The sequence below is a fragment of the Lonchura striata genome, chromosome 1 (assembly GCF_046129695.1).
Source record: "Lonchura striata isolate bLonStr1 chromosome 1, bLonStr1.mat, whole genome shotgun sequence".
Lineage (NCBI taxonomy): Eukaryota > Metazoa > Chordata > Aves > Passeriformes > Estrildidae > Lonchura > Lonchura striata.
The window spans coordinates 110471213-110494804 of NC_134603.1; the positions used below are offsets into that span (position 1 = coordinate 110471213).

General features: G+C 39.2%; 1 protein-coding gene across 1 annotated transcript in view; it reads left to right on the plus strand.

The window, feature by feature from the left end:
* Window positions 1–20895, plus strand: part of TBX20 (T-box transcription factor 20) — a 34634-nt gene extending 13739 nt beyond the window's left edge. The window contains exons 5-8 of the mRNA XM_021553267.2: window positions 1163–1321; window positions 4732–4808; window positions 15784–15893; window positions 20182–20895. Coding sequence (XP_021408942.1) covers window positions 1163–1321; window positions 4732–4808; window positions 15784–15893; window positions 20182–20522 — 687 coding nt within the window. The 3' untranslated portion in view covers window positions 20523–20895. The remainder of the gene's footprint in view (window positions 1–1162; window positions 1322–4731; window positions 4809–15783; window positions 15894–20181) is intronic.
* Window positions 20896–23592: the final 2697 nt, after the last annotated feature.

The following is a 23592-nucleotide window of genomic DNA, read 5'->3' on the forward strand; positions in this document are numbered from 1 at the left end:
GTCCCAGTGTGAGTCTTGGCAATATTGGCCCCAAAGGAGCAGCAAAGAAAAACACTGATGGAAATTGTAGCCATGATAGAGCTGTCTCTAAGCTCTCCACTCCAATGCAATGTGCAACCTTTCTCATTGACTTAGCATGAAATACTGCACTGCTGCTGCTATGTTTCAGCTGAAGTTAACGCTTCCTGAGGAATGCACATTAGCTATTCCAGATGTACGGAGCTGACTGCAATGTCGTTATGGCCCCTGCAAAATAGAACCACCCACACCATTGCCAATTTTGTCTTGTGACTGTGATTATATCCAAAACAAGGGCTGGTGTGAGCTGAGCTCTGTATTTAATTCTTATATTGTAATACTGTGGTTAGAGACCGCCGAACAGGCCTCCAGCCAGTGGTAACTAAAGCAAGGGGGACTCTTGGTTTGACTCCAGTGAACGTTGAAATTGGTTGGTTGGTACCTTAGGTTTAGAGTTGTTTTGGGAGCGCGTAAACAATTATTAATGAGGATAGAATAGCAAAACCCAATCATCTGGGGGTTCCGGACTGGTTTCCCTCCCTGCTCTCATTTTTGGTAGTCTGCGGTGGAGAGCACCCCTGAAAGAGTTTGTTTTAAAGGTTTGCCACAGTGAAAGGCTATGTGGAGTATTACTTTTGGTCAGACAGTTTGTGCTGCTGTTGGTAGGTTTTTGGATGGGTCTAATTTTTTCCGTCATGTTTTTTTTCTGAGGGATTTGTGACTGTTTTCATTCTGCACATGAACATTTTCTGCAAGTGGGGGCTCTTGGCCTTTAGCTTTCAGGAGTTACGTATTCACGCCTGCCAACCAGGGCACACTCTGGCAGTGACTAATTCTGTATGTAAAACACCTCACCTGTAGGAACAGGTATTTATGCCTCAAGAAATGCATGCTCACCAGTGGCGTAGGAGTGAGAGGAGACTAGCTCCTGGGATGCCTGCTTTTCCACCTTCATTTCCTGGAACTGCCCAAAGGAACTGGAGGATTTGCTCTGAAAATTAGCCCCTGGCTGGGTAGATTTCAGGTGCTTCTCCTGTAGATCTTCCCCCCACTCCCCCTCCCCCACCCCCTCCATGGTTTTATAGCCTTTAAGTGTTCTGTCAGCCTTCCTCTCAGGACCCTGCTCTGTCATTCTTCCTTGCAGATCATTTTGAACTCCATGCACAAGTACCAGCCAAGGGTGCACATCATTAAGAAGAAGGACCACACAGCTTCTTTGCTAAATCTGAAATCAGAAGAGTTCAGAACATTCATCTTTCCAGAGACAGTTTTTACTGCTGTTACTGCCTACCAGAATCAACTGGTGAGTAGAGTTGCTAATTTCCACACATGTAACTAGATCCCACCCCGCTGAAAAGTCCCTTCTGCCCAATCTAAACCAGGAAAATTTCTGCTATAACCTACCTTTCCATGCCAATCTTATTCACATTCATGAATTATTCCTGAAGATACAGTAGCACTACAGACTTCAAAGCACAGTAAGGATTATTCATGAGAGTGAAACTGGCAAGTCAGAGGCTTTCTTTTGTCTTCCCCTCTGTCTATACAAAGCTGCTTGCATATTGACATTTAGTCATTTTCTAATTATAGCTCATTAAATAACTGTTCTTATTTGCAGTGATCTTTCATGCCACAAGCTATGAACTGAGAGAGATTCTGGTTTGCACATGATGATTTCATGGGCTTAGAAAGTTGACTAATTAAGCTGTAAAGCTCAAACGTAGGGAAAATCACTCAGAGATATGCTTTTCAGAGGCTGCCCAGATTACATCCAGATGTTTGAATTTCAATTTGCATGCCAGTGAATAATATATACAAAATGGAGGAGATCATAACAATGGATTGCTAATGAGTAATTTTAGGAAGTCTATAAACAATCAGAGAACAGAAGCTCTGCTTGATGGTGGATTGGTCTTTAATATTTAAGTCAGTGGAAATATGTTGTTGCCCTCAGTGTGATTCAGAGCATGCTTTAAGGACTTAATGCTGAAAAACCCACCTATTTTGCTCCTTAGTTCCCTCAAGTTAAGAAAAATATAGGCACTGCCCAAATATGTGGGCAAGCAGCATCAGAGAGTTAATGTACCTGCTGGATTATTTAAAGAAGTAGGCATTTCCTAATATGAAGCAAAAGCAATTTTGAAATGCTGTGAATAAAATGAAACTAATGCATAAGGTGCCAAGGAAGTTCCGAAGATAATATTAGTAATATTAAGTCAGTCCTTATGACAGACCCCACATCTTGTTTTAAGTATTTAATATATTGATTTAGAATTAGATTTGTATCTGAATGCTGTAGAAAACATACTCAGCACCTGGTAATCCCAAGTAAATAATGTTTGGACAGGCAGTTAGATTTTTCCATGTAACTTTCTTTAGAAACCAGCAAAATAGTAACAGACACAAAACCAGCTAAACCCAGAATTTATTTCTGTAGGATGGATTTTTGTCTACCAACGATATTTACACTCGAGATGTTTCTAAACTAAGAGCACATACATTGAGTCCTGGAAAATTTCTCAATGGAACATCTCCGGAACCCCTAGAGGTTGATCTTGTCATTTTATTTATGACTAATGAAAATGGAGCCTTTTTTCATTTTTGCCATTTCTTTCAGAACTGTTTTAAGAAGGGATTGATTACATTTCTGGAGGTTATTAGATAAAAGCTAAATACATTACACTTTCAACAAACTATCTCATAATTTAAGATTTAAAGGGCATGCATTTATTTAAACAGTCAAACCACTGCCACAGAGTTGAATTGTAGGTCAGATTTCATTTTAAAATGCTTTCTAGCAGATGTTCTCTGATTGTTTGTGAGACAGTCTCTCAGGAAAAATATGGCCATAAATGATTGTGAGTCTCATCTGGCTTTGGTGGATACAAAAAGTTTCTTCTGTGATGTCATACCAAAACTTTAATATCAGGAAGATGGAAGTTTGATTGGTGAAAATATGCTCAAGAGATGAATAGACATCCTTATTGTTCTGTAGTGCAGTTGGCTTGGTGTGTCGGTGATCTCAGTCAATGGAACTAGTTAGAGCTTGCCTTTTTTCAAGGTGATTTTCAAAATGCTGCCATAAAAATCTTCACTGGATGTGAGGCACTACCTTGCCACTCCGCAACATCACCAACAACTTATGGATGTTGAGGAAGTAGAATGAACCTATAGCTAATTTTCTGAGCTGTTTCAAGGTCCTTGTTACAAGGCTTCAAGGTTGTTTCCACCAGCTGTACGTGAGTGGTGAGACAGCTTCAAACCCTCCACCAACACTCAGGTCCACGGTGTTCGACCACTGACAGAATGTTAATTAAAAACTCAGAATTTCCCATTGTCAGCATGTCCCTTCCTCTCTGTGTTTTCCTCAGAAGACCTCTTTCTCAGAATTAAAAGTTGGTTCCAATTGTCCTCTTTATTTTTTTACATTTTATATAAATATATATTTATCCCCTTTATTATTTCTTTTTATTTTGGGGGAGAAGCCACCCCATTTTCAAATATATTTGTTTAATGAGAACGTTTCATTGTTTGAGTATTTGGAAAAGATCCTATTTCTTTTTCCCTGAGTCTTGAGGCCCAGTTATTAAAAATGAGGTTGTAGCCTCTTCAATACAGTTTGTTTTTTTTTTTTTTGAGGGAAGTCAGGCTGACAAAGCCCCTTAATATGAAATGCTGAGAGCTGTTGATTTTCATGGGCTTAAGCTAGAGCTAGTGGCATTCACTGTCCTGCAGGATGGGTTCTGTGTTTTCTCTCATCAAGCTCTAACTCCCACTTACAATTTTATTTTTAGCTCTTGGAAGAAGTATGGCTGGAAAATCCAAATATTACAATGATGTCTCAGGTTTTATTCACCAAATCTAAATTGGCTGGATAGATAGAAAATTTCACAAGAGCAATAGTGCATTTTTTTCCTAGTCCTCAAAAAAAACCATATTGAAAGCCATCACCATATGCTTGAAAAGTTTCATCACAAAGGGGAGCTCATATGCTTTGGGGCAGGAGGGATTCCTGGGCAATGGGTTGCTAAGTCAGGATGGAAAGAGTGACTGCATGAGTGGGCAGGTTTATAGCTACCTTTGAAGAAGGTTATATTAAGGATCTCTGGTTTTTCAAGACTGATAGTTTCAGTGGGGTTACTCCTTCAATCCAAGCTCTGTCACTTTAAATCTGAGCTCTCCCCACATTTTTCCTTCCCTTCCTCTGCCTCTTTTCATACAAAACCAGTTAATCTGCCCCTGTGTGGTGGCTGGCAGGCCTGGCTGAGAAGATTTCCATCCTGGTAAAAAAAAAAAAAAGGTGGTGGTGAAGTGAAACCACGGCATCAGGCAGTTGGGGCTTGTGCTAGTTGATGTGCAGCTCCACCAAGCAGGCTCAGCTGTTAGCAGGGTGATTTGTGCTGCCTGTGGAAAAGACCTGATTGATGCTGCTAAAGCATTTGGAAGCTGTAATGCTGTCCATGGGTGGCTTCCTTCTGCTATGGGCAACAGGAAGGCTGAGCTTGCCATGCCCTTTGGTCTTTCCACTGCCACATGTGCAGCACACCCTGGTTTGCCTCCTCAGCTTTCCAGTGTCCCAGGAGCAGGGCACACACGCGGGGCAGGCAGATAAAATGAGCAGTGTTGTCACAGGGGATGGATTGGTTAACGCTTTGTACGCTGCAGTACCCTGACACTGTATTCGTGTAACGTTGCTCTTTTTTGTGTTCCCAGATAACCAAGTTGAAAATTGACAGCAACCCTTTTGCTAAAGGATTCCGTGACTCTTCCAGACTCACTGATATCGAGAGGTAATGGGGACTTTCTGTTTACTTTCCATGCAGATAAGATAAAGAGAAGAGAGAGTTTGTAGGAAAAGCATCCTTTCAACTCCTGAGAACCTGTACATTTTAATGTTATCTTGCTGCATATAGTAAGACTCCTCCACATCCTTTAAAAATACTTATAAACTTTACGAAGAAAGAGCTGTTTTGAGTTTTGACATCTGTTCCAGTTGGGGCCTGCCTATATATTCGTCTTCCTCAGGGGGCTTCTTGAAGGGGGAAGAGGGTCAGTTTTACAACTTCAGAATGAAAAGCTTTTTTCTTATCATGCTATTTAATCCTGTTGAGAGCTGTGAACTGGGTCAATGGGAAACAAGGGCAGTGGTCCTGTGAAAAACATCTTTACAGCTCCCCACTGCTCAACATAGTGGAAAAGAGGGAGGATTGCTCCCAAAATTCACTTCAGCAATCCCAGACACCAAATTGGCAATTACTGCCACGAGGATGACTCCCATAACTCCCACTCTGACAACAAAGATGCCATTTTTGTTTCACCAAAGTTGCATTACAAGCTGCATCAGGGGAAGGCTTTATCTGGAAACTGTTTTGTGTGTGTACAGCTCATTACAAGCAACTGCTGCCATAGGGACAGAAGCATTAACCCACAGCTGAGTTAGGAAATAAACTTCAATCTCTTGGTAGCTTTCCAACATGTCACATTTTTATGGTATCGTGTCAAATAACTTGGCAAATGAAGCAAATTAAGCTGCTTGTGTCCTTTAAGCTGGAAGAGAACTCGATGGAGATGGATATAGCACATCCAATTTTCCTATGAGCACACAATCATGCAAGAAAGTTTGGAGAGGCCAAAACTCTCCAGGCTCCTATGTGGAGATATCCAGATGTATCTGTGAATCATTTTTCACAGGTGCATGCAGGGGACAAACTGCTCAGTGAAATCATAGCCGCAGAGCTAGAGAAAGTTTTTACAGCAGTTCAAAAGTACATCTATCTAAGCAGGACCAATGAGTGGGAAATAGTGGTGTCCTTCACACCTTACTAATGACTGGTTCATAAGTGATCTATTGAGTAAATAGGTAAAAGAACAGTAAATTGGAGAAAGAAAGCTTGTAGGCTGCAGTACACACTTGGAAAGTTGTTGAAAATTGTTTCTTAAGTGAAAGCCTTCATTGAAAATGAAAACAAACAAAAAAAAGAGGCAAATTTAATAGGACAGCATGACCTGCTGTATTGAGAGAATACTGAGGTAAACAGCATCCAAAGCTCAGGTCAGTATGCAATAAATAGTCAAGGAATGACCTGTCAGAAGAGGTTTCCTGGTTTTACAGACAAGAGACATCTAACGACACAGCTTTGCAAGGGCGGAAAGAGTCTGAACAGATAAGCTGGGAGAAAAACTCAGTTACCTCTGTGCAGTTGAACTGACTATCATGGTGCTGGATATGAAGGGAATTTTTCCAGAGGACATCTTATTATAACAGCACATGGCATGGAGTCAGAAATGCTGAGCGTAAGCTGCAGTGCCCTTTTGTTTATTGATAAGTGTAAGAATAGAGCCTGAGACAGGCGGCCGAGCCCAGGAACAAATGTTGCCATGAAAGATAAGGCAGAAAAATGTGAAGCCTACAATAAATACCAGAAAAGAGAATGCAAAAAGTATTAAGCTTGCATTATAACTCTGGATTTGAGAGCCCAAGTTTCGGTCAGGTCTGATTTTGACTTAAGTTAGAAAGCTTAGCGCTGATTACTATTACAATAGTATTTCAAAATTCAAAACCTGCTGCACAACGCATCAAGTCATGAGATAATAAAAGTGTAACAGGCAAGTGGGCTGGTAAGAGATAGGCAATTCTCAAACAAAGTTATACAAATGGTGCAGAAATATCTAGGGGTTTATTTGGTTCTGCCATTAAAATATTCAGGCACATGAAGACATCATTCTCTAAGTGCCCACTGGTTCTATAGATTTCATTTTAGCAACAGCAAAATCACTTAAAGAAATCCAAAACAAAGCAAAGGAAATAGCAAAGTGAGATATGACAACAGGAAAAATCACTTATTTGATGTCCATTGCAACATTAATTGCAACTAGGTGAATCTTGAATAGTACAGCATGATTCTTGCTCAGTCTAATTGGAAAATATAAGATCACTGCTGGAGAAAAATACTTATTTTCCAGAGAAAAGACTGTGGAGGCAAAAACACACTTGCACAGCTCTTGAAAATTGAATAGTCCTCTAGAAGCTGTGAAATTACTTTCCCTGCACAGCTCCCTCAGCAGGTGTGCACTCAGCACGTGCATGTGTAATCTACAGTGTGGCGTGGTGATCCTAATGGCCTCCCGTAAAGCATCCCACGATGCTGGGGCCAAGACAGCACTCATTTATCCTGAGTTCTAGCTTTTCCAAATGACCTAAGTAGTGTGAAAGCACACAGAGCTTTGTATTTCATTTCCAAGTATTTAAGCCTGCTTTTTCCTAAACAGCCTTTGGGGAGGGAAACAAATCAGATCAATTGATCTTTAGAGACCTAAAGAAATTAAATTAGTCTGGAGTCAGTTACTGCACTAAACCATCCAGTAATTGGATTGCTTCTTGTAACTGATTGAAAACAGCCTCTATCTGTAACAATATAGGGACCTTTTCTTTATAGTAGATCTGAGAGAAAAACACATCTTTTTATGACATGATGACAGAAATTGCACTTTTTTAACCTAATTGAATATGATTTTATAAATATGTGACTTTAACGATTTCAGGCTTCCCATCCTAGATTTACGATCCTTATGTAAGAAATTCAAGCTGCAAATGCCTTTAGGATTATATCTGTTGGCATTGTATGTGTTGGAGCTGAAATAATATATGTAAAAGTAGTGAAATTTGCACAGCAGTAGAAGAGGTAGGCAACAGCAACACTTTTGAAATGTCCTGTGTTTCTTTTGTTCCTGTCTAAATACCATAGAATGGTTTCCTTGTACTCACAGCTATATGTAAATATTTTAACTATCAGAAAAAAATCTTTGAGTTTGGTGTAGACTGAACTTTTTGCAGGATGCAAGGTTCCTGTCACAATCAACCCTCTCCCTACATTACTTGTGGTAATCTATTTATAGCAATGGGGCAGACTTTATCTGGGGCTACTGGGATTTAGATAAGTTTCTGACTCACCTTTTGATCTTTTTACATGGTATTTACATCTCCTCTACTATAAAACGGCTCCCACTGTGGTTGTGAATGAAAAAATTGAACATTTAGCAGCAATTACCAGAATGTGGAGCTTAGCATACTGTGGTGTTGACTACGGGATGCCAAATCAAGTAATGAGACATTTCTGATGAAGAAAAAACTGCCACAGGCATAAAGGATGCAGAGGCAGAACCCAACAGATGAATTTTTTTCATCTTGAGTCTGAATTTATCTTTTCAGTTGTTGTGAAGAATTAGCCTGTTAAAAATAAACAGATAAATAAAACCATCATAATTACATACTATTCAAAAAAATCCAGTGAAAAAGGTGATATTTTCAAGAGCAGAAGTCTAGTATGTGACAGGCAAGCTCAGGGTGTGGATTTTTAATACTTAAGGAGAGAGTTAAATGAGTATACCCATCTGCGTAAGTCCAATAATGCTTCTGGGATTCTTCAAGAGGAAATATGGAAAAGTATGTTTGCACACCTAAGTAATTTTTAGGCAGAGAAGGGAAGTATGGGGGGATGGGGAAGTAAGAGAGCAGCATCCCAACTGGATTTGCATGGTAATAAAATTCCAGATTTTCCCCTGAGGAGCTTCATCTCTAAGATGTGGAAATAGATCATGCTGCCTTACAAGGCTGTAAGCAAAGTTCATGCTAATGCCTGGATATAGGGGCATTTCCCTGCTGAAGGATCAGTCAAAGCCACGTGCTTAGGGATGGGCTGAGTGCAGCCATCATCTCTCCCAGCTCACCCCACTGAGCTGCCTTCTTCCCCATTCCTGTTGCCTTCAGCTGGTCTAGAAGAACTTCTCAGACTCTTGAAAGCCCCCTACCAGCAGCCAGAAACATATGACCTACCCCCCCTTCCATGGTAAAGTAGGGCTTTGTCATATTCTCCAATAAGTCAAACTGCTGGCTGATCCTTTATTCTCAGCCAGCTGTCAGTCTGTGAATGTCGACAACCAGCCATGAGATATCATCTCAGATGTTTAGGTTCAGAGAAGAAAAGAAGTCCTGAATTTAGGGAGAAATACCAAGGACTCTGGCATCTAAATGCCTGCTATCTAGTGCCAGTATTCCAGATGTTGTTGAGGTTACTCCAGCCTTCAGCTGCTGCTCCAAATGGGTGGGTGAATTGTCTGTATTTTCTGCATCATCCCTTCCAGAACACTGCAGGTGGCTTGGATGCCTTAGCAAATCTTGAAAACACTATGTTTAAACACCTGAATTATTCCCTTCAAATCTGGTTCATCTGACTCTGCTTGTTGTTAGCCGGGCAACTATTCTTTTTCACGCAGCAGCAAGCCCCCCTGTGCCACTTAAATCCTCTTTAGTTCCCAAGTTTTTAAGCACTCATACTCTGGCTCATTTTCCACTTAGGTTTTCTATCTTTTTACTTGCGCAAAATGGTATAAAAATATTATTCTAATTGTTTCCACTCATCTCATGAAGATGTAGTGTGGGCATAACAGGTGGGGATGATGTCAAATTAGATCTATGGTTTCCACCCCAGAGAAAGTTTTCCAGGGACTTCTCCCTACAACTTCACAGGACATCTCTGTACTCACCTCTCATAATTTGGTTACAGTCAGAAAGAAGTGGTTGCTCCACTGGGTGAAGTGGAGCTCCATGGGGCTGGCTATGTAAAATAGTTTTCCAATTTTTATTTGCAATCGAGAGAACTGGTATGAGTGTATTGATAACTTTATGCCCCTTCTTCATAAATGTCATTATTTTTCCCATGCCATGGCTACAGCTTTGTCACATCCATGCATATTACAGCTCATCTACAAGTGCTGGATTTTTACTGAGAGAGTGACAATAAACATCATCACGGAGGTACACTTGTTCTTCTATAGTCATCAATCCCTAGATTTTTCCTAATTCAAGACTCATTTCCCTTCTTTCTTGTATAAATTCTTGCAGTAATGCATTCATCCAACATTTGCCCAGCAGTTTTGACTCTGTGTGAAAGTGTTTTGCAGCTCTGGGTTAGTTTTTGGGCCAGGTCACATGAACTACTGTAGGCTGTAGGTCTTGTTTTGTCCCTGGTTGGTTCAGTTCTAACCTAAGTGGTGGAACAGAACTACTTTGTTCTGCTCAAGGATTTGGTCCATACCATGGACCATCCACAACCTGAACTATGTTCCTGTGGTCAGCATCTATCTACCAGTATGAGCAAGTATATGAAGAAAATTAATATGTCTGTATGTTTGTGCCTATGTAAAGTTGCAAATAAAAGCCACGGGAACATAAAGGCTGAGTGATATCTGAACAGTGGCTCTGATGGCTCATGATGAGTGAACGATTGTTCACTCGCAGCTGCTGTTACAGAAATCTATTTGCTCTTCCTGCTAAGTCATTTTGGTTTTTTGGGAGGTGAGTGGTTTTTGTTGGTTTTTTGGGGGGAGTTTTATTCGTTGGTAGCATTATTTTGATGGGGGTTTTTTTTTGGTTTTTTTTTTAGAGACTTGTTTTTAGCACTTGCGTCTTGGACAAATTAGTCATCTTTTCCCTTAAAAAAAGTCTACTACAGTGCGACTTCCGACAAGTTTATTTTTGTGCCTTCTCAGCCCATTTATTCCATCTGTCTTCACCTCACCTCACTTCTGACATCTTCTGTTATCTGGGCTTTCTTCCAAACATACTAACTGGCAGCTACAAAAAAAAAAGGAAACCTTTGAAATGCAGAACTAAAGAAGTCATTCAGGCTGAAAACTGATAATTCATACACTTTATATCCTGTTCTGTTCTGTATTTTTCTTTTTGTTGGAATGGTCAAGCAAAACACAATTGTCAGTTTTACATTTTATTATTTTCCTTCTTATTTTTTAATTTTTTTTTTAATTGACATTGCCTTTCCTTGTAAAGAACAAGGAAAAAAATAGAAAAACCAAACCCCATAACACCAGGAACAGGGAGCAGATTCTGGGAATATCCTTACCTTTCTGCATACCTGGCCCTTGGATAGCAAGGGGTAAAAAAAAGAAGTTAATAATAAAAGGTTTCTCAGCTCTGCTCTGAATTTTTTACTTTTTGTAGCCATTCCTGACACAGTAACTTGTGCAGAAGGCATAAATTCAGAGTGCCTGGCTCAGCCACTTGTGCTTTCTCATCACTGTTTGACTTCAGCATGTTGTCTTCAAAGAAGCTTGATCCTGGCTCCCACAGGAGGGGATGGCTGCCCCTTACAACAAATTTCACCCTCTTTGTAGCCATGGTATAGATCTGAGCTAGATACTGGATGCCCTAGTTCCAGCAAGTCACTTCTGAATCAGCTTTCTTAACAACTTCACCAACACTAAATATATTGTCTTAAGCATTTTTGACCCAAAGGGAGAAGGTAGGCTTTCCATCTCCGTCTTCTTTCTGCCAAATTCAGAATCAGGGTTGTGGTGACCACGAGGCTGCTGTGCATGCACAGCTGAAGTAGAGAAATAGCAAAAGGAGCAGAAAAAATTACATCAGAGATGCCTGCTCCCACCTAAAAAGAAGCCCTGTTCTTTCATCTTGATTAAAGATCCTGCTCAGGGTAATCTGGGACTTTATCATCTCCTGAGAGAATTTCTATAATCTGGGTTGACAGCAAAAGAAAGTGAGCACCCTCCTACAGAGCCTCAGCTACTTACCAAGCCAACTCAGTTTTCTGCCCTCTCCTAGCTCAAATCCACAGCAAATCTTGGGTTTGGTCTGTAAAGTGTTAGTGAATCATTTGTCAGTAAGATCAGGATTTTCCCATCTTCTTTTTGTCCTTTGAGGCTACTCTGTACATACAGGGACAAAGACTCAGGTTGGAACTCTATGACATAAAGCATCTCTAGCCAGAAGTTTGGTTTTGGAATCAGTTGCCAGCAGAGGTAAGAATGAAATGTTTAATCAAGAGGTTAGAACCTGCAGAATAGCAAGATGTTCCCTGTGCATCCTAAACCCTTTCTAATTGATGAATTCTTTCAGCCTTTCTCATGCTTTAATTTCAGGTTCAAATTTTGCTGTTATATTTCTTGGACAAAAGACACAAGTGCTTCATTCATAATAAGGTTTATTGACAGGGCTGGGCTCAAAGTATGCTTCTATTGGAATGCAGATTATTGGGATCAGCCTGAGCTCCTTTTCCTATTTAACATTTGTCCTTCCTCAGCATCTTCTCTGTGGGTGTGCTTGCCAACATGAACTTCATTTTTTCCTTTCCATTTGGCACATGGTTCCTTTTTCTCAAGCAGCTTCAGTCTCTTACTTGCTCTTCTCCAGCCTGTCATCTCCTACTATTATCCAGTTGTACACATTGCACGACTTAATCATAGTAATATATCGAGTGTATGTGCATGTTTTTTCCCTCCTCTGGGTATTTCAAAGATATCTGTGAGTTGAAGAGCAGCATGGAAGACTGAACTTGTTGGTAGACCACACAAAAACATTTGACAGAATGATGACATCTGTCCTTTATTCAGTTGGCAGCTTGTGACCTCTCAAAACAAAATTTAATGCTAATTTCTTGCTGATAGAAGAAACTGTAGAGTTCTTAGACACATTAAAAGGTAAAAATTGTTAGGTCCCAGTATTAGATAACAAGTCTTTGATCTCAAATAAAGAAACAGGTCAGAAGTTGAGTATTTGAGTTACTGGAAGTCACTTTATTCTTCAGGCAACATGTTTACTGTGGAACACTGCAGAAAAATAAGCAATGACAGCTTTAAAAAAACCTCCATCATATTCTTCACTTGCTATTTTTTAAAATTAAACATAGAATCATAAAGTGGCAAATATTAATTAATGATTCAGTAATTTATAAAATTATTTTCATAAATCCTTGGAAGCACATTGAAATATCTGATGTTTTATACACAACTATAAAGCCAGAGGTAATAATATATTTCTCTTTTAGTAGTGTTAGTGTAATATTTTGGGACTTGAAAAAAAAGTATTTTATTAATCCACTTTCCAGAGCACACCATATTTGGGATAAGCTAAAGAATTCATAATTCCATAAGGAGAATTTTCAGAAATATTTTGAGATTTAAGTCCTTTTGTACCCAGTGGAACAAGGATGTAAGAAGGAATCTGTGTTCTAGACGGCCAGCTTTGTTCCTGCATTTTGAACTAGATTTCACAGGCACTTAAGTCTTGTTGGTAAAGTTTTGCTTCTTCATAAGTATCTGTGCTGGAGTAAGTCCTAAAGCACCTCTGTCTTTAGATGGTGCAGTAAGTTAGTCTCCTCTTTCCAGCCTATGTGGGAAAATCCAAATGGTTTTATAGGTTAAATGAATTGCAACTGCTGTCTTCTCTATCCAGACTCCAAGTGGTGTTCTCTGAGGATGGAATATTGCAGCATGGTGCACAGGCTGCCAGGCCCTTTTCCTTTGAAACACAAGGGGAAGGAAAGACTTCTGCTCTTGTTTGTCTAAGTAGAAGAAACAGTGCTTGGAGGATAACTGAGAGATATGCCTTTTGAGTGGAGAAAATACACTGCTTCTTTTCTCCTTTCCTGTTTCCTTTTGCACATTTAGGTGCGCTCAGCCTTTTGCATTTTGTAGGTGTGTTTGGAGGTTTATATGCAGTATGTGCTGTATGTGGACAGAAGCAGAGCCACCTGGAGACTGGGGACAGGTGCCTAAATTCTGGTGTGAATCTCAGTGTTTTGCACTCACAATGAGAGTCACAGTCTCAATCTCTAAAATGAAAATTCAGTAGGTGTTTTGTGATTCTAGCATAAACATCCAATGTGGTTAGTCAAGATAAGCTCATACAGTTTTGAATATTAAATCTCAGCTGCACAAAAGGAACTATTTCTGTGAGATTAGTTGCTTTCCCTGATCCAAGTTTCCACATTCCCTCTGCTATAAAAACCTTTGCCTCTTGTGCTGATGAATGAGATTAATCTTCCAAAATCTTTTGCATACTATCTGCAACACTACATCATAAAATAAATAAATAAACCTACCACATAGTTCCCTGGTTTCAAACTTTGCAGATTCAGGGTTCACTAAGAAGTCATCTCTCTTTTTCCTTTAACAGAAGACAACCATATAGAATAATAGAGTTCTCTGTCTAGCATACAAACCCATCTGGAAAAAATTTAGTCTGCAATAATTGTGGGCATTTGATTTAGCTTTAAATCCCTGTAGGTAATTCAAATGTAAATTTATTGGGGTGATTTTATCCCCAAGCCGCCATTGGATCCAATGTTTTAGAGGTGAAATTGGCCCACTGTGCTAAAACTACAGCCTGCATTGTTTCTGTTGCATCAGGATATTATTATGTGCTGTAATATCTGCCGTTATAAGCAGACCCTTACTATAAATAAAGTCAGTAGAGACAATACTGGCAATCACCTGTATTAAATTTATTTTTCAGACCTTGATAGGCTAGTAATTCTTGGATTATGAATATGTTTATATACCAGTATCTAAATCACTCAGACAACACCGGTCTAATTTGCTATTCTGTTATGCTGTACTGATATGAAATAGTCCTTTTGGTCAAGTAAAATTCTATGCATTTCACATTCTGCTTCAGAAGAAAGTCTAATGTTTCAAGAGGCATTCAGCACATAATGTAAACAATGCCATCTGTCTTTTTCTTTGGAAAATCTTCTTCAAGATAGCCCTGATATGCCTACTGTTTTCAATCACTTAAAAGGCAGTAATCCAATTATATCATCCTCTATGTAGGAACTGCCATTGCTTTCAGTCCACTTCCAATCCTGACACAAGTAAATCACTTTGATAAGATCCTCTTTTTATTTATTTTTTCTGAGGAGACTAGCATAAGTAATGATGCCAGCGATAGACCAAGGACAAAATGACCATAATGGACTTTCTGTAGGAAAGGAAAACATGTGCCACTGTGATTTATCATGTTACTTGAAAAGTATTTTTCCTTGGAATTTCTGGAACAGGCGCACTCCCTAAGCAAAGGGTGTTAGCAAGTATGAATGGACAAATGGTAAATTCAGACAAAGCATTCATCAAGTAGCAGATTTAAACAACTATTGCTACTTAGATTTCTTAAACAGGAACAGAAGGTCAAAGCAATTTTGGAAATGTGCCTAGGTCATTTTCATCTTTGGTATAATGCCACCTACTTACATGGAAATGCGCTTGGAATGTGTAAGGTTGGATCTTCCTTACAAACTACTAAGGCTTATCATGCAGATATGCTTTCCTTCTATTTAAAAATGGTTTGGGTGACTTCAGTCATCTGTGCTACCAGCGAGCAGGGGCCTGGCAGACAAGTCTAACCTCCCAGAATAGACGTGGCACGAGATCAGTAGTATCTGCAGACTTCCTGCTAAGAACTGCCCTCCACTCTGATGCTGAGAGAGCATAGTCAGAGCTGAGTTGTCTCTGGATACACCTATCTTTTCCCCTGCTTTCAGAAAAAGGGGAAAGCAGCAAATGAGGTAGTCATGTGCGATGCAAAAGCTTGTTTGAAAGGAGCTGGACCACAGGTGTCTCTTTGAACCCAGACTCGTCACTCAGTACAAGTAGCTGCAGAGTTTGCATTTTCAAATTTATGAAGAGTGCTGGTCTGATATTCACTGTCTGAGACCACATCTAGGAAGCACAGTAGGATGTTCACTCTGCTGAAGAAGCTGGTAAGCGGTGATCCGCAATATTAAAAAAATGTAGGCCAAATCTGGCATTTCCAATGTCATGCTATGATGTAATTCTTTTGTTAAGTAACTTTGGAGAGCTTGTGTGAGAAAGCTGTGATCTGGACAAATTAGGATCTTAACAAATTAGGATGCTGCTTAGGATGGTTTTGATATATTAGGTTGTTTCCTTTTACAGAGAAAGTGTGGAGAGCCTTATCCAAAAGCATTCCTATGCTCGATCCCCCATTCGGACCTATGGAGGAGAAGATGATCTCGGAGATGACAGCCAGGCAACACAAAGCAGAGGTAAGAAAACATGCTCATGACGACTCAGTTATGCTTGAGAAAAGCAGGACCGCAAGCAGTAATGTGGTACTCTAAAGCATTTATCTGGTGTGTCTCTCTGCCATAAAGTCATAAAATGAGGAAGAATACTTGTTACCTTTTGGTTCCTTGGGACATCTGATATGCCCACAGCACTGGTGTCGGTGGTTCAATTCAGGAGACAGTTACAGACACAACCATATAATCTTTGCCATCAGAGAGAATTAATTTTGCTTCCTCTTCAAGATGTGTGCAAATCAGAAAACTTCATTACTGTGGTGCTGAGAACAAATTAACACTCCCCATCTCTTGGCAGGATTTACTAGCTGGGCTCCACACCACTTGTAAAGCACCATGTAGATGTGCCACTTGCTGCCCCCTCTGTGAACAGAGAACTTAGTTCTAATCATCTTCAACCAGCCTGTGGTTAACCTACTTTGCATCCTCAGGAAAAAATTTGGTAGTTCCCTGAAAAACTTATGTTTAATTGTTATCTGTTACTCTCTTAAAGGTGCTGTTCCTGCTGAAGCAATTAGCCCCAAATTGACCTATCAAACAATTTGTTGTGTTAGCAGTAGCAAAAGAAGCAGCAAGACAGGCTTGTTCTTTGTGGGGATACTTACTGGAGAAATTGCATCTGTCATAATTTACCACTGGAAATAGAACTCAAACCCTTCCTGTAGGATTGCTGACTAGCATAAACTTTTGTTGCATTATACTTTGCATGTTGACTTTGTGACCTGTCTGATATGCCACAGCCACTTGAGGTGAAGCAGTTCTATCTGTCTTCCGACTGGCAGTGCCCTTGTCTTGTCCTCTAACTTCATACAGTGCTGCTAAGATAACAGCATTCTTTCTGGTCATGAGCTCTCTGGACTTGTGCAGGGAAAACACACTTATTTTTAACTATGAATTGCCCTTCAGCAAAATGTGATTAGGTGGGCTTGTTTTTACACATCTATTCTAAGAGCAGGTCCTTAGATTATGGAGTTTCTGAAGCAACTTTACCTGCTATGATGCCATCCTTTCACATAGTTCTGGGGGATTACCTTGCTTCATGTCAACTTAGATACTAGGCCAGCTATTATTGAAGACAGTATTAAATTTTCCATTGCTGGAAGTGCTAAGAGCAAAGCACCTTCTCTTCAAGAATTAAATTTCTCCCTAGTATGATGTCCTCTCTTGGGAGTGACAAAATGAACCAGGTGAACCTCAGTATGAAAGCTGGCCACTAAATCTCTTCAGAAGAGACTCCTTAGAAAGGTGTTATGGGGGATATACTGCTTTATTGCAATTAATTTTATGTGTAATAAAAGGGTACATTTCTGCATTTGCTCGCAATATGGCAAATGAGTAAGTGAGGAAAATTGTGAATCATGGCAAAGAACTTTTTTCTAATCTGGGAGCCATATGCTACATGGGACGTGAGTGCTCTGGGCAACCAGAGACATGCACAGAAGGTAAATCATACTGCTCTTACACATGAGTAACTGGTCCCGCCTTTGCTCTCTCTTTAGGTCTAGTGTCCTTAAATAATGAAAACTCCTTCAAACTACAAGGAGAGAAAACAATGTTCTTATTGAAATTCCATAGATACTTTCATTTCTGCCAACGAATTTTAAAATTACCTTGCACACAAAACTGATGGGTAGTCCCCTACAAAAGTAAGAGTTGAGAGCCTAATACATACGCATTGCTGGGTGGTGTGTGTTATAAGCTCTTTGAGACCTTGATTGCCTCAGAAGTACTAATTCCCTTGGTGGTGGCAAAAGTGGTATGTGGAGTACTAAGCTGCAATTAGAGACCAAATCAGCTGGAGCAGGAAAGGATGCTTGAGGAAGTTCCTCGTGAAAATCATTGGATAGTGTTGGAAGGGACTGTTAAAGGACATGTAATGCAAACCCCCTTCAGTGAGCAGGGACATCTTCAACTAGATCAGGATACTTAGAGCCCCTTTTAGCTCGACCTTGCTTATTTCCTGGGATGGGACATCTGGCCCCTTTCTGGGCAGCCTGTGCTTCACCAACTGGTGTTTCACCACCCTCACAGTAAAAAAAATTCTTTCCTATATCTAGTCTATCCACTTTTAGTTTAAAGCCTGTACTTGTGACAGATCATGGTAAAAAATTTGTTCCCAGCTTTCTCATAGGCCTGCTTTAAGCACTGATAGGCTACAATTAGCTGTCCCAAAAGTCTGCTCTTCTCAAAACACCACAAGCCCAATTTTCCAAGCCTTTCCTTATAGGAGAAGTGTTCCAGCCCTACAATCATTTCACAGTCATCCATGAGAAAGAATCACATACCTTATTCTGCATAAAACAAAGAAATAAATAGCAGTGATAGACTTGGTAATTACCTCAGCACCCTCCCAAGAGCATTCTCTGCTCAGCAAATTTCAGCCATCTAAAGAGGGAAGCAGCTAACCTACAGTACAAGATGTCTAATTCCAAAGGAACTAACAAATAGGAAATGTATAAATTCAATGGAAACTCTTTAATGCATAATTTCTCTGTGTCTACATCCACACACATCCACAGGATTCATAGTAGCCACCTGGAACAGAGCCAAATGAAAACCTTCTGGGCAAATCCAGATTTGCACCCAGCTTTCCCTGTAGTGCAGTAATGCTCAGATACCCTCCGATTTTTCAAGGGGTTTGCTGTGGTCTGTTAGTAATGTGTCATCCTCAGAGTTTGGCTCTGGATCCTAATTTCCTCTGGTTCAGCGGTAGGACCAGGATTTGGTTCAAGTTTATCTCCACTGCTAAATTGGCTCAATTTATTTTTCCTGTTACTGGGCTCTTTTACTTGTTTCATTAAGCAGAGGAAGAATAATTCATGGTTTGAGAATGCATCCCATAAGAGATTTATAATTTAAAAAAAAAACCACCCCAACAATATACACTTTTTATTTCTGTTGTTTTTTGCTAATAGTTTTGGTTTGAGCATGTGGCTATGATTGGTTATTTTACTTAATTCCAGTAAGTTTTCCTTGATGGATAGAAGTCTTCATATGTTTTCATTCTACAATTTGGATGAACCTCCCTTCTTGAATTAGATTTATGAAACTAGAATCTGTTACAAAATTTGTTGTCTCAAAATGTTTTGCAATACTGAATTGAAATTATATTTCATCAATTACCCTTTCCAACAAATTTATTTTCTAAAGTAAGAAAGCTGGTCAAGTAAGAAAATACATAAGAGACAAAAGTTAAATTATTGTTTAAAGATTAATACAATGAGTTTATTTATAGCATTTTGTTGTATTCCCCATTTCTAGAAATCAGACATATGATGATGACTAGATGCATATGGGAACTACAGAGATGAAGGACAACACAATCATGAGATTATTTGAAAATGACCATGTGTAATTACCCAAATGAATTATTGTTTCCCCAAAATTTTACTGTCAGCAAAAGTAATTAGTTCTAATTTTAAGAAATCATTTTTCTTTTTTAAATGATTCTTCAATCATCAGGAAAGAAAAAGTATTTAAAAGAGTTGGAAGATTTGTAGAAATAGGTTTTGAAACTTTTCAAATTAAACAAATCCAAAACAAAATTATAAACAGACCACTTCCATTTGATCAAAAGTAGATAAATACCTTCAGAGCAAGTTATGCACCTCTTACTATGAATTAGCACCAGTGTTGTTTATTAGAGTACTATACATAATTGGAAAAACAACAAATACTTTAACATTTATGTTTTTAGGATTTTTTTCTCTTTATTATGGAAGGAATCAGGTTGACTGGAAAGATGTAGTGTTGACAGGTTTTACTGGGATTTAAAAAAAAGGGAAAACTTGCAGGGCAAATTACATTTTTCTGCATTTTTGCCACACTAAAAATTTGGGGAAAAACCCCAAAACAACAGTTCTACTAAGGATCTGATGTAAAAACCTACAAGTACATCTTCAAAACAGGGACATAACACAGTGAGCTTCCATGTGAGAGTAGATGTTTCAGGGTTTAGTGGCAGCATTACAAGGTGCTTCAGTGTTTAATATCTAAAATGTTCAATGTGCAAAGCTGATTTTACTGTTGAAGCCACTGCAACAAGCTTCTGAAAATAGAAATTTGTACAAGACATAGTGATAAAGGATAGCAACCAACAAATAACATTTTAAAGATGGAAGTGTTTGGGAAGCATGTCCAATGACAACTGGTTGTTGAAACCAGCCTTGCTGTGAAGGACTCATTTTCTCCCTTTTCACTACTTTACCAGCTTTGTGTGCAAATGTTAGGTATTCTTTCTCTTTGCTTGCAGGGTCAGCCTTTACAACATCTGATAACCTGTCCCTCAGTTCCTGGGTTTCCTCTTCAACCAGTTTCCCAGGATTTCAGCATCCACAGTCTTTGAGTGCCCTGGGTACCAGCACTGCATCCATAGCCACACCCATTCCTCATCCGATCCAAGGATCTCTGCCTCCGTACAGCCGCCTGGGAATGCCTCTTACACCCTCTGCTATAGCCAGCTCCATGCAAAGTAGCGGCCCCACTTTCCCATCCTTCCACATGCCAAGGTACCACCATTATTTTCAGCAGGGTCCTTATGCAGCTATCCAAGGACTGCGTCACTCTTCTGCAGTGATGACACCGTTTGTATGAGTGATGTAAGACGAGAGGAACACAAGCTTTAAAATGTGCAAGTGCGCTATGAAAAATACAAGGGACCTTCCTGAAAGGCCTGTGGCAGGAGTGCTGAACTCATGACAAACCAGCTAAGAGAATGCATTGTGGATATAGATTCCTCTTTTGAGGGATCACAAGAAGAGAGCATGCAGCTTGGAGCTGCTCACAGATCTATGTGTAACACAGCCAAAATGGATCCCAAAGTCCCCAGGATCTTTTGTCACATGCAGCTTGTTCCAAAGGTGCATTATACCTAATGGAAAGAGATTATCTTTAAGTAGCAGTGTACAAACTAATTGTCTATAGGTCTTTTTTCATATGTTAGATAAATTCTAAAAAAGGCAATACTCTTACTCATCTTCATCTCTTCTTGTGACTGATAAGCATCTAAACAGAAATATGTATTGCTATAACTTTGAGCATGTTTTAGGCTATCTCAACATACATTTGCTGAAAACAGGACAAAGTGGAGAAGACCACTGTCCATTTTAAGACTGCATATACTCACCAAAACCAGTATTTCTTAGTTGCTACTATAATCACAAAGAGAATGTTATTAACAAGTCTTTCTTTCTTTCTTTGTTTCTTTCACAAAACACCTATTGGTTCCAAAAAAAGAACTGTGTTACAGGACTGTAGTAGTAATAATGTATTCTGTCCTTCAGTCTAAAAGGAAGCTTGTCCTATGTCTGAGGAGGAACAATTTAACTGTTGGCTAAGGTATAATGAAGAAAAATTTTGATTTGGAAAAATCTGTTACTTAAATTTAGAAACCCAAGATTTCCAATTTTAAAGCAGTGCTTGTTTGCTGCTGTGCGTGCCACCGAAGACTTGTTTCCAGCTGCACATGTGTACCAAGTTAACCCAACTTCAGGCTAGATCAGTCTATAGACTCTCTGGATCAAACTATAAGTAATGGACTGGTATGAGTGGCATTGGAGTATCTTTCCACTTGTTCTGATTTTGTTGGGTTTGATTATGGCTGTTATTGTAAAAGGCACCAGTTGGGCCAGGAAAACCAGTTTTTTCATGTCCCACTATAATGGTGGAGTTTCCTTGGAAAAATATATGTACGGAACTTCACACAAAAGTTTTTTTTCAATTAATGTCTGACTTTTTTTTCAGTTAGTATTTGGGGCTCTCATTCAAAATACTCTAGTATGTTGTGTCTGATGCAATGGAGGAGGAGGCATAAGAAAATAATGACCTTTTCTGCAGAGAGCTAGCATGAATTCTTTGCACTACTGGAAACAGTAGCAAGTGTGATGTTGTTTTTCTGTGTGGCAAGAGCTGGGATTCCATTGTAAATAATAAGATGACACAGAGTTTCTGTGTCAAGTTGCATCCAAACTATAGATGATAATACATCTACTGGCAAAAAAGAATTAGCATAGGTAATCTCATATATTACAGGTCTGTGTAGAGCTGGAACACAAAACAGATTTATTGTCGTCTGCTTTTCACCATTCTGTATTGGTGTCATGGTAAAAAGAGGAGTGCAGTACACTGAGTCACCTACTCCCATCTCTGCGAAGTGCAAGGCAAGGCATATGCATCCCACCATTATGTATTTTCTAGCAGCTGAATTCAAAATCTCAAATTAATGGCCATTTCAATCTGAGAACACTAATATTTGGCATGCAGAAATGCCCCTTATTCTGTTTCAGAGAAAATTCTCTTTCTGGAGAATGAAACTGGATTTTGACAACTTCATTTATTTAAAAAAAAAAAAAAAAAAAAAAAAAAAAAAAAAAAAAAGGGGCTTTCCAGTACAAATGAAATGTGATTAATATCTGAAATAACATGGCAGCAATCTTAGGCTGTCTCAATATAAAAACATGATAAAGCCAACTCCTCTTCCAAATTCACTCTGATGAACTTTGTATTACAGACAATGCAGAATTATCTGTCAAAATCCACAGCTTGATTTTTCCAGTCAGACCAAGTCTCTCTCAGTGGGCTCATCCCACCTTGTGCTTCTCTGTGATGGTTTAGTTCCTTTGCAGCAGAAACCCATTGGGTTACCCACTAATGCAGAATCATAGGCAGGTCCCAAGTAAGGGAATGAAGGCAGCTTGTGACAGATTTCCCCAGGAAGGAGATAAATAGGTATGTCCATTCCTCACTTTCTCTTCCTTGCCCTCACAGTCCTACCTACAAAAGCTGTTGCAGAGATTTGATGTTAAAGGGATTAAGTTCACAGAGGCCACAGGACGTCCAGTGAGGAGCTCTTGCCACTTCACAATGTTTCTGCTCCATGTCCCTCTCACCTTCCTGTAGGCCTGGGGAAGCATGGGAGTGATCCCAGGAATAAAATTTATACCCAACTGAAATAAAATGGAAATTTATTGACTGTAATGGGGGAAGGATTTCCTTCCACATTGTCATCTAAAAATAAGGTCTGGCAGTAGGAACAGTGACTTAAATGACAGGAACAATATAAGAATAGTTTAGGAAAGATTAAACCCCAAGTACAAATCAGCTTTAGCACTGAACTCACAACTGGAAGAAAATGAATATAAATTTGTAATTAATTGGTTAAAGAATGAAATAACTTTTGCTAAAAAACAAAAACAAAACCAAATTTAATTATCTCCACCACTTTGACAATAGCCCAGTAATTTATTTAAGGACTTGCTGTACTGCTGTCAAAATTGTATCACTTTCAGGACAGAACATCTGTTGTTGGTAGATGGGCTAGGAATGCCAAATATAATCTAAAATTTATTTTCCAAATACAATTCATGTTTTATATCCCATGAGAAGTGCTCTTCACCTTTATGAGCTTTTTTCTTGGCTCAGAAAAATGGAACTGGTTTATGTTGTTTGATTTTGTTTGTTGGTTTTTTTTTTTTTTTGTGGGGGGGAGAGTTGTTTGCCTTTTTTTAAGAAGACTAGAGAGAACATGCCTGAATATGCTCTTCAAAGAGATTTTACTTGGAAGTGTTCCAAGTATTTTTGTGTTTTTCCTGAATTACCATTTTATCCATAGATTGTCAACACCCTCCAGTCTTTAATCCAGCAAAAGCATCCCATTTATTAACAA